At 37.3% G+C, this 12779-nt stretch overlaps 1 protein-coding gene across 1 annotated transcript in view; it reads right to left on the bottom strand.

Annotated features, from left to right (window-relative positions):
- The window catches only part of LOC111050143, a 565154-nt gene that overhangs the window by 294155 nt on the left and 258220 nt on the right, over positions 1–12779 (bottom strand). The window contains exon 10 of the mRNA XM_039426978.1: positions 1606–1822. Coding sequence (XP_039282912.1) covers positions 1606–1822 — 217 coding nt within the window. The remainder of the gene's footprint in view (positions 1–1605; positions 1823–12779) is intronic.

Consider the following 12779-nt stretch of genomic DNA (forward strand, 5'->3'; position numbering starts at 1 on the left):
GGTTTGGTCACTCCACCCAAAACTCGTGACCTACGTGAGTTCCACTCTTCGTATTTTTGTAGGTCCTTCCGCTGATAGAGGAGACGCCAAACTGCCTCTAGGGCGCCCAGCGCCCGGTCACCCAAGACTCAGCCTCTTGACCCACATTTGTGCCTGGAGTTTCACCCATCTCTGTTCTGTTGAGTTTTTCCTTTTGCCTCTACGAAACTCTGCAGGGTCGAAAGCCTCACCTCTCCCAAGAAGTTTTGCCTGATTGGCCGCCCTTCTCTGAGCAGTGGTGAGTTTTGGCCTCTCCACCCACAAACTCGTCACCTACATGAGTTCATCTCCTGGCTTCTTTGTAGCCTTTGTAGGTCCTTCCACTGAAGGAGGGGTCACTAAATTGCCTCTAGGGAACCTGGTCACCCTCGACTTAGCCTCTTGACCTACATTTGTGCCTGGAGCTTCACCCATCTCTGGTCTCTTGGTTTTTCTTTCTGCCCCTCCGAAACTAAAAGCAGACTCATATCCAGGAAAACAGAGGTGAAAATGTTCATGACGTTAGTAAGACCAGCAGTAACCTATGGGTCCAGAACATGTACTATCTTAAACAGTGATGGAATAGCATTAAGGTCATTCGAGAGGAAAACGTACAGAAGAATATGGAGACCAACATGTGACGAAGGAGTGTGGAGAGTCAGATTCAATAGTGAGAGAAACCAGGTCATTGGTGCAGGAAATATGATGCGATTCATAGAATTGAGAAGGATTGAATGGGTTGGAAACTTAGTCAGAATGAGTGATGAGAGGGTGTCATCAAGACTGCTGGAAGACAGAATGCTTGGAATGAGGGAGAGAGGTCGACCAAGAACAAGATGGCTGAATGACGCGATTGGTGACCTCCTTGTGCTGGGCCTGGCAAACAGGCGACGGAATGCACAGGATAGAGATGAATGAAGGCGCTATGTTGAGGAGGCCAACCAGGACTGTAGAGCCGGATCAAGTTAAGTCAAAGTGAGTTTCCTACGAAACAAAAATATATAAAAGTGTTATTACTTTTCTGATGGTGACTGAAAATTTCGGGAAGAAAACTTTATGGCCTGAACTCTCTAACGAGACCAAATTTGCTCTACTACGACATCTGCTAACTGAATGGCGTTCACTCTAAAAAAGGAAGTTTTTCTGCCGCATCCGGTATTCTGATCACATGAGTCTATTATAGTCCAGACGATTCATAGGTACTGAATTTGAACGTTCATGAGAATTTCAAAGATGATTATTATGATAATGTACCTACGAGTATGGAAATTATCATAACGGCAAGGAAAGTTGTGTAAGAGCGCCACACCAGATTTTTCTAATTAGTTGTTATGCCTATGATAATCCTGTAAGTGTCTTTTCTCGGGTATGAACGAATTTTGTATCATTCAATCTATGGATTGTTGAAATATTGGATGAAATTCAAACATCTGTTGATGATTTGATTCATTGAGGTATTTTTATCAATTTCTTATTGCAATAGATTTGATTACCATTCTATCTAGCGCTCAATGTATGATCCTTATGAGTGATGGTTTGTTGTGGGATAAATTGTGAGATATTTTTATTAGTATAAAATGGGAGAACCTGTTGGTGGTGGATCGGTGAGGCCCATCCAGCAGTCAGCCACCATGTGGTTCTGCAGCCTGGCGAGCAGTGTGTGAGGCGCGAGGTCGACGGGACGTATACCAGCCTTATTGCGCACTGCGATCTGCGCACCTCGCTCCAGCAGGTCCAACACACACTCCCACGAAACTGACTCCTGACTGACGGCCAAGTGCAGAGCTGTGTTACCGTGGCCATCCTGCAACAATAACCAAACAATACAAATAATATTTAGTAATTGCTTACATCAACAAGAACTATTAATTATGTACACCTGTCGACTAAAGCTTCTTCCTGAGGGAATGTCCATGAAGAGAAAAGTAATTTAGTCCTGTATCGTATGCAACACCAGCAGCACTCTCACCTTCATCACATTCTTCATCTGTGTTTTTAGAGACCAAGGTGCAACTTCTTCTCAATGACGATAAAGTTTGTCTTCCGATGGCCTACCTCACAAGATGAGAAAGAGATTCATTGATTGATTGTCCTATGAAGGGAATAATAATTATTGTTGATCAATTAATCAAAAAGAAAGTGAGAGATAACGGATGATGAATAGATTATTCTTGGACGTTGAAGGAAAGAATCATTCCAATTGATCATGTATTCTTGGAGAGAAAGAGTAGACATATGAAGCTATTCTTCCCTGTAATATTCTAGATGATTAATTAATGAATAATTATAGTAATGAATCTCGGGTACTCGGGTCTCATCTTAGATGATAAGTACTGGGGCTTATCTGATTCTTCATTATACCTCAGTGGTTTGGAAACTTCTTCAAAATGTAGGCTTCCCGTAATACCTTCAGTTACACAAGCATGAGTTGATGACTAAAAAACCAGGAGATGTATGTTTCAAGTGTGTTGAAAGTCTTCTGCTCCTGACAAATAAATTCAATATTAGTGGGAATCGACAGTTTAATATTTTCATTTCATCGAACTTATTCCGCTCCTGAAAAAGTATTCAATATCAGACTCTTCACTACATTATAAGTCAAACACTGTTCGAAATTACATCAAGCAATCCAGGTATGAATGCAATTTCCAGAGTGATATTGCATGAATAATCATGTCAGATGTAGTGTCAATGGAATTATAAATTCAAATCTTTAGCGGTCTCAAATCTCATTGAGTTTATCAACTCGAGTAATCGTAAATTAATCATTTAGCGGATTATGCATGAAGATCCGGCGCGTACACCATTTTGCATACGTTTCGATTTATCGACGCTCCGTACATTGCGGCTTCACAATTATGACGACTTGTGGCAAAAACTGGTGGTGACATAAGCGAGCGAGAGAGAGGATAATATGGGGTGTATGATGAAGAAAGAGGGAGCGGAAACAGAACGGAAAGTGGAGCATCAGACCGGATGGTGGTGAACTGTGGTTTTGTGGTTGTGTTAGTCCGGGGTAGCAGAGGCTTTATACGACAACAGCCGGTGCTTTAAACCTTTCTCTTGTACTGTGTCGCAAAACTGTTGCAAGTTTCGCTTTTCACACCATTCCCTACCTCCCCGCAACCACCCTTAATCCTCCTGTATGCCAAATTCCAGCAAAAACTATTAGTTCCCAAACATTCCAAGTTTGTAGCGTATTTTGTTGTTGAGTAAAAAGTTTCAACACTAAACGAGAATGATAACCATAATTCAATTTGATAGTGACATATTTGAATGGAGAATGCTGTCACAAATTTTCCTTGATATTATTTGGTACAAATGGAAGAGAACAATGGACGGGTCAAGTTTAATATCAATCAGAATCAATCAATCTTTTATTGTCAAGGAACATAAAAATGTTACAAACAACGTCATTTTCTAAAATATATTATACAAAGACCGACATTACAATTAGTAAACAGTAAAATAATACAATATAATACAGAATCGATAGAGTAGAGCGAGCAAGAAATGTAATATGATAATTATGATTCATTTAAAGTATTCAGCCAACCTTTAAAATTCAAAATTTTCAAATTTTTGGTCATTATTCCTGGACCAAAAATCAAGTGACTAAGTAGTGTGTGATTTCATAAACTTAACCCTCAGAAACATAAACATTCTTTCAAAATTTTTGGAAAAAATAGTACAGGCTCAGCCTAGTTTTCCCTCCAATGTCATAACTATATTATGACTATAGTGTTCTGTACAATGAATGAATAAATAGAGTAGAACTCCAACTATCTGAATCAATTAAGACCGGACTCTATTCAGTTAGCTGAAGATACGGATAATGAAAGTTTTCTCAGAGAAACAGGAAATTTGGAAAAAATCTTTATTAAGTATATTGAATTTTCCATTCAATTATTGAGAATAGTTGAATACTTTACTGTGAAAATCAAGCTTTGCAGAAAGAGTGTAATGCTTTTTGAACATATTATGTGAACAGATTTCTGAAATTTGTGAAAACTCCGCCTATTCACTTCTGAAAGCGATTCGGATAACTGGAGTTCTATTCTAGTTTTAAATTAAAGATGAATTAAATTCTAATAATCTTTTGATGTAATAATATACATGAATTGTTCGATAATAAAAGGGATCTGACGCTATGTATAAATTTATTGGAAAAACTCTCCTACTTTCATTGTTTTGCAAGATGAGAAGCTCCGTAATCTCTGGCTTTATAGGCTAATCATTCATACATCATAAATCCCTATGACAAGAATACTATTCGAGATCCTGCATTCCAACAACATTTAAAAGAGAGTGGAAATATATAGGAAAACTAAAATGGGTCTGATAAACTGTTTTCCATCCACCTGCATGGAGAAGATTATGGAGTGATGCTTAATTTATCATAAATCTATTCTCAATAATATTTATAGAGCACACGTTGGTAAAGTAAGACCTCTTCATATTTGAGAAAATTATATTGTATTGCTAATCCCACTTTATAGAATTTCTATCAATCAAATTGGCTATATCACTCAATGAGTTAAAATCTACAATATATTCAATTCCCATCAATTTATTCTCTGTGGTCAAATATTTCCTCTATTCTTCCAGATTGACTTGATACCTTTCATAAATTTTCAAACAACTTGAATAGAAATAGAGTGATATACTGAAATGTACCCATATCGAAAAGTTATTTAAACAGAATAGGGAACTCAGAGTTTTTCCTGGCATTAAGTTGAAACCCTGGCACATATATACAGTAAATTGTTTTAGGGCTTATCACATAACGTTCGCTGAGTGAATATAGATATCTAGTACTCAGTGGCTGTACTTTGATATCAATTAGCCAGACTGCACTTGTGCTCTCCCATTGGCGCAGCCCGACAGTGCGTTTAATAAATACAGAAGTTTGTTAGTGTCTATGTGAACGCAAATGCAGCGCCGCACCCCACTTACAACGCTATGCATTTCGTAGTGTCTCTGGACGCTCGCTCGCCCTCTATTATGCTATGCTATGCTATAACCCAACCCTACACTGCGCATAAATATTCAAGGTCCATCTCCATGCCTCAATAGGGTCGTTTATAACATGAACTCTGTGCACATGTGTTCAAAGTTTGTCGCACATCAAGTTCCATGTTACAAAAGCAACATTCAGAATAGTAAAATCTGGTGAACGTTAATGGAGTTCTCATTATTTCAAATTTCGAATATATTTAGCCAAAGTGCCCAGTTGTTATGATTAAAATGACACCGATGTATTTTAAACATGATATATCGAAAAAATATAGTATCCTTCTAACCTACATAGTACCAGTAACACATTTATAAAAAAAAAACTATTGAAGATAGTTAGTTATAATTAGTGTACGGATGTTTTCCATTTTTCATTTTTTTCCTGAAGCCTACATAAACTTTACCGTACGCTTGCTTGTGAGTAGGTTGGTATGAATGAATGTATGTAAGGATAGTTATGATGAATGGACCTACAGTTCAAGGTTAGCTCCGGCAGCGCTTCTTCAAATAAATTTTATTATCTCACTAGCAGGTAACCCGTGCTTCGCAAGGGACTATTTTAAAACTTAACAAACTGGAATCTTGACGTAATGAAATCTAGAAGAATTGAAAATAGGCCTATAAGTGTATACGTGTATCTATCTTCTATACTTATAAAATACTTATCTCACTGACTCACTGATCACGATTTCTAGAAAACTACTGGATGGATTGCAACAAAACTTGGAATATAGCTTCCTTATACGTCCTAGGTGCTCACTAAGAAATCTTTTGGCGATATTTCAACTCTAAGGGTGGTTTTTAAGGGTTAAAAGTTCGTCTTTTAGCATGTATATTCTTCTCCTCCCAATCTGTTAATTATAATAGAAATGTCCATATCATATGTTACTATAGAACTATAATCTAGAGAGAGTACCTCTTCGAAACAGTTGATAACTGGCAACTAAATTAATAATTTTGTCAGGTTGGCATGAAGTTGAGATGACTTCATCAGGTTGGCACCAAGTTGAAGAACTAAATAAAATGCATTTATCGAGAATAAATTGATTGGGCACTGCTGCTTCAATCAGAGCTATTCCTGGGAGTATAGATAATTTTTATTTCTCATAAAAAAAACTTTCATGACGGGAGTTGCTTCAATTGATCCTATTCTATCAAAACTAATTTTGTTAGTATATCCGACAGATCACGAAAACTGCTTAAACAATTACGATGAAATTTTAATAATTCAGTATGATATATGGAGGGTATTTTTTAAACTATAGAAGTGTCCGTTGTGGACTCTGTTTGCAAAGAATGAGGAAATTCGGCCAAAATTTAAGTTGGGCGAAAGAAAGGGGTTATTTATTAAAACGGCCAAATAGCTGTTGTTGCTTTTCCTAATGTGATAATATCTTCCATAGAAGTAAGGCGCTTTTCCCATGAATCAATTATTCTCAAACATTGATTGTTGAACATTGAGAAATAGAAGGTAGCTTTCGAAAAAAATATTGGAGAATATGCATAACAGTTCGTAGACTGTCAGTATTTCTCATTAATAGCATCAATGCTCCCCATTCAAACAATGCTGACACATTGATGTGAATCTTACTATAATTTGGTTATTATTATTAGCGTATGACACATATATATAGACACACACAAACATATAGGTAGGTAGTCAAAGAAAAAAATCTGGTCATGAGACCGTTGTCAGGTTAATAAGATATTGTAAATATATTAAATTTTTATGTCGAGGTTGTCAAGGTAGTGTAGTGATTGTGGAGAAGCCGAAATAAAATCATTTAAATCGCCTTGGTAGGCACGTATATTACAATTTCCGATGATGTGCTTCAGCGTCTGTCTAGCCTCTCCACAATCACAAGCAGGGGAAGGTAAACTTCCCCAGTCATTAAGAGAGGCCCCGCATCTCCCGTGGCCAGTCCTAACCCTGTTGAGGGCCGCCCACGTCCGTCTTGGCAGTTCAAATCCAGCCACATTTACACCAACTGAGTACCTAAAGCAGATGCTGAGGGGGGTTTTTTCCATCCACTCTTCCTCCCAGCTTGCTCTCATGGAAAAATTGTCATCGCTTAGTTGCTCTGCCATGCGCATGGGAGGATGCCTTGACTTCAACCGATCACCCAAATCCAGAAGATCTCCATGGATTGGAAGTGCCCTGTTACTCTTTATCTTTTTGTATTCATGTACAAGAGCAGAAGATCTACGTAGCCCCGGTGGAGCAATATTGCTGAGAACTGGAAGCCAGTATATGGGGGTGCTTCTAATTGTCCCAGTGATTAAACGCATAGTGTGGTTCAGTTGCGCATTTACTCTATTCACATGGACACTATTTAACCACACAGCAGCACAATATTCAGCGGTTGGATACACCAAACCCAGAGCAGAACAGCGCAAAGTTGTGGCCGAAGCACCCCAAGTAGTGCCACAAAGTTTTTGAATTATGTTATTTCTTGTTTTCAGTTTCTCAGCAACATTTTGGATATGGTGTTTATAGGATAGAGTGCGGTCAAGCGTAACTCCCAGATACTTGGGCAAAAAATTGTGTTGCAGGTGAGCACCATCAAATTTTACCTTCAACTTCACACTTGCCTCCTCATTATTCAGATGAAAGCAGCAAACCTCCGTTTTCCTCATGTTGGGCTGGAGCCTCCACTTGTGGAAGTAAGCTGAGAGGAAAGACAAGTCTTGAGTCAGGCTGCTTGCTGTTTTTTCCATACTCCTGTCCTGAATGGCTATAGCAATGTCATCTGCATACACAAATACTCTTGATTTGATATTTGGCAAATCGGCTGTGTACAGATTGAAAAGAAGGGGGGATAAGATAGATCCCTGTGGCAATCCATTGTTCAATACTCTTCTCCTGCTCAGCCTATCATCCATGAGAACCCTGAAATTCCTGTTCTTCAGAATTTTATTGATCAATTGAATGATCTTTAGACTTTGCAGGACCTGTAGGAGTTTAAATATGAGGCCCTCTCTCCACACTGTGTTGTATGCAGCACTCAGGTCCACAAAGGCAACAGACGTCTTCAAGCCTTTCTGGAAACCTGCTTCAATATGTGTTGTCAATGCAAGAACCTGGTCTGCACAGCTCCGGTTTGGCCGAAATCCTGCTTGTTGAATTGGAACATGTTCCAGTATTTTTGGGCTGATCCTGTTATAGATGAGCCTTTCAAGCAATTTATAGCTGACACTGAGCAGAGCAATTGGACGGTAACTCTTAACATCATCACAAGGCTTGCCAGGTTTTATGATTGCCACAATTTTTGACTCCTTGAATTCTGCTGGGAGATAGCCACTCTGTAAGATCCTTGTATAGAACCGAGAGAGCCACAGTCTGACACGCTTCCCTGTATGGAGCAGGAACTCTGGATGGATTCCATCAAACCCCGGTGCCTTACCAGGCTTTGTATTGCGAAGTGCAACATTTATTTACCTCCTCAACCGTGAAATCACTGGACAGACTTGAGTCTTCTGGAACAGTTGCTTTCATCTCCCTTAGCCTATTCCTCACCCTTATTGCATGGTCCAGGCAGCCTGGGGCCTTTGATGTCCTAACAATTTGTTCTGCCACCTGATTAGGATGAATATGGCAGCCCTGATGGGTGACAATTTTCGCACTGCCCAGCTTCCTGAGAAGACTCCAAGCCCGGCGGCTGGAATGTCTGAAATCCATCTCCTCCATTGTGCTGGTCCATTTCTCTCTGCGTGCCTCATCCAAACTCCTCAGGAGTTCTTCTGCAATCTTTGGGTCATTCTTTTTCTGGAATTGCTTATAGAGATGTTCACTTGTTTCACTTCATCCCGGGATATATTCCTTTCTGAAACCTCTTGGAATATGTTTCTTGGCCATTGCTACAACAATGCCTATAAATATTTTATAGTTTTCAGGCTCTGGAGGGATCCAACGGATGCATAATTTGGTTACTTTAGATCAGATGAAGATAATAATGTTGACGATCGCTACTGTTCCAATTTCAATCATGTTTGTCATTTTTACTTTTGATGTCAGTTGTTTTTATTATGTGAAATAAGCTCTAATTGAATGGAATCATAATCATTGAAGTCAATTTTATACTAAGAAAGCAATTTCTGTTTAAATATGTGTGTTTGTGGATATGTATGTATGTCGGACGGATCTCGAAAACGGCTCTAACGATTTCGAGTAAATCAGGAATATAGTGTGTTTGCGACAAAAAACATCATTTTGGAACAGGTCTCAACTCTGAGAGAGTTCCTTGAGAAAGGATTATTGGTCCCTCAAGTAGCAGCTGATCAGAAAAAATCTGGTGTGGCGCACTCACACAACTTTCCTTGCCGTTATGAAAATTGATCACCTAGACGGGCATCTCAAGTTTACTTATAAACAAAGATCTGAGAAAGCTGAGATGACAGGACAATAACGCTGGAGACATACGAGGTCTGCTATCTCTTCATAGTGAATCATTTAATATAAGCAACAGTTGCCAACAGTTTGCAATTGGATAATCACATTTTCTCGAATTTCGTGCTTATTTTCAATTTTAGGTGAAAATGTTACTGAACATTAATTGCAGAGATTCTGATGCTCAATCTTTTCCACTTGAGATTTTTTGTTCAAATTGTATCTGAAGCCTGATAATTGGAAATCTAAAATTAAACTTTGCATAGATGGGGTGGAGCTCCTGAAATTTTTGCAGATATGGGACTTGTGGCAGTTGATAGAGCTTATCAATGACTATTTTAGTATGAATTTAATCAAAATCGTTGAAGCCGTTTTTGAGAAAATCGCGAAAAACCCTGTTTTTGACTACATTTTCGCCATTTCAGCCGCCATCTTGAATTGCATTCATCGAAATTGTTCATGACGGATCCTTATAGTGTAAGGACCTTTGGCTCCAAATTTCAAGTCATTCCATTTATTGGGAGATGAGATATCGTGTACACAGATGCACATACACTCATACACACACACACACATACACACACACACACACACACACACACACACACACACACACACACACACACACACACACACACCACACACACACACACACACACACCACACACACACACACACAAACACACACACACACACACACACACACCACACACACACACACACACACACACACACACACACACACACACCACAATACCCAAAAACCACTTTTTTGAACTCAGGGGACCTTGAAACGTATAGACATTTGGAAATTGGTGTATCTTTTTTCGGAAAGCAATACTTTCCTTACCTATGGTAATAGGGCAAGGAAAGTAAAAAGTTTCCCATAGTCTGTTGGAAACGTGAGAGTGTGTGAGCAAATGATAAAGATCATAATAGCTGTAGTTGAGTTACCAAATTTGGTGATCTTATTTTAAAACATTGCAGTATTCATGGAACATCTGGAAGAATAGGTTGAACTCTTTCCACTGTCGGTCTTTTGTTTAGAGTGGGTTTGGAACTCCCTCACTCTATACGGTATTTTGCCCGGCGCCAATCAATTACTATGAATTGATAAAATAATTACTTTACTATAATTTCACTCACTTTAAGGATACTTATATTTCACTCACTGAACTTATAATAGTATTGAAGAAAAAGATAAAGATAGATAGATCAGGGTCGTGTGTAAGGGAATGTATGAAGTGAAAGGCAAAACAAAGGTTTATTATGAATTTATTAATAAACTTTAAATTTAAGAGAATTTATAAAAAATTGATCAAAAATATAGTAATGATTCAAAATATACAAGATGATTGAGTTTTTGAAAGTACTTCAGTTTAAGTTTAATTTTATACAGTAAAATTTAACAGATCATTCCTATTGTATTAGGTTACTTGAAGAATAAGATATAAAATCAAAATATTGAACCTCTAGTTAAAGATATGATTATAGTCAAAAATAAGAGAATTGATAAATTTTAAAGAATGAATATGATTAGGGGAGCCTTGCTTTAAAAAACTATTATTTGTGCTTAGAAGAGAATTTCAACTGTAAGCTTCAAGAAATTAATTAAGATTGTGTCTTTAGATATGAATTTAAAAAGAAGTAATAATTAAGTTTGCTCTTTACTATAATGCTATAAAATTTGATATACTTATTTGGGCTTTTTAGGGTGGGGTGGTGTGGATTTGAAATGAGGAAAATTGAAAATTCTAAATACAATCTTTACCTGGATCAGTCAATTCCCTATAGGATAATTGAAGTCTGAAACCAAAAACTCACTCCTACACTGAACACTGTCCAAAATCCAAGGGACTAAAAGAGACTCACAGCAACTAACTCGCAAGACAGGGTCTGCCTGTTTATATACTAGAACCACGATTTTCCACCCCTCATCACCGTCGCCCCCTAGCTCCGCCTACACTCAAACTAATCAGCCTAATATTCAGCTTACAAACTGGATTCATATATCAATTTAAATTTACTATAATGTTTATTACGTTATGTCATTTTAAACTGTGGCTCCCCTTCATTATAAAAACAAATGATATCATATATTTTATCAATATTTAAACTCTGAAGTTTGGATACTGACATTTTGAATACATACTCATCGAATTTGATTAATACAGTGGTCAATCTTATAAATCAAATATGGAAAATACTTCAATAATAAATACATGGAATGAACAAAATACAATGTCATACAGTACATAATTACAATTGAATTGAATAAATCAAATTAATAAGATACCAATTAATTACTACTTAATTAATTAAGCAGGTTTCTTCTACTCATTGTCAACATGTTTCGATCAAATATACCTAATTTATTCTATTTACAAATTTGTCCTTAGCCTATGAATTCGGATTCAACTAACTTAATTAGCTTATAATAATTATTAAATTATAATTCATTGTACTACATTATATTTGTTGAATACTTTATACATATAGCCTAATCTACTTCATGCCCTAGTTTTTATAAACATGTACTCGTTTCATGTTTATGGTTTTATGTGATCACCATTCAAATAATTGCTTCAATAATATTCATAAGCTAATCACGTGGTAAAATGGTAGCATATGCTAACCACGTGGTAACGTTGTAAACTACATATCTATATTAACTTCTCTCCTAACTATATATCTATATTGCTATACACAATCTTCATTTACCTGCCATCAACTTATGCTATAGCTATATACAAGGGTTAACACAAAACACAGTGGGCCATGTGGTTTCTATTGTAAACGTGTCTGTGACTGACGTTAGGAATACTGTTAGCAAGTTTCTATGAAAAAATGATTTTGTTTCAAACTATTTTGAAAAGAATAATGACCCCTTTCATCTGGCTAGGTAGGCTATTCAAATGCATTCTCAATAGTTTCGAGAAACGGTTCTTTTTATTATTCTAGCTCTTCGAGCGTTCATATTCTTACAATACAATATGTTCAGAGCACGTGTTACAACAAATAACAGAAATCCACAATTTTAAATTTTAGGAGAGCACATGGTCGCCATTTGTGGCTCAAGGTTCAGAAAGTGATCGGATGATAGCAAAATAAATTTAAAATCAATTTTTCCAAAAATATGGTAGTTGAATGTAATGTTCATTGTGAGGTGATAAAAATGCGACTAATTTCTTCAGCTTCTGTTGTATTGGTTCCTCTGTTGCTCAATGTTTGTACTCAGCCATGGCCTTGAGAGAGACAGTTGCACTGTCTGTTAATCCATAATCTGGGATAAATATCAAGAGAACCAATCAGAGAAGCCTTCTATTGAAAAAAAGCCCTGCTCTGATTAATTCTCATG

Source organism: Nilaparvata lugens, chromosome 4, assembly GCF_014356525.2.
Source record: "Nilaparvata lugens isolate BPH chromosome 4, ASM1435652v1, whole genome shotgun sequence".
Taxonomy (NCBI): domain Eukaryota; kingdom Metazoa; phylum Arthropoda; class Insecta; order Hemiptera; family Delphacidae; genus Nilaparvata; species Nilaparvata lugens.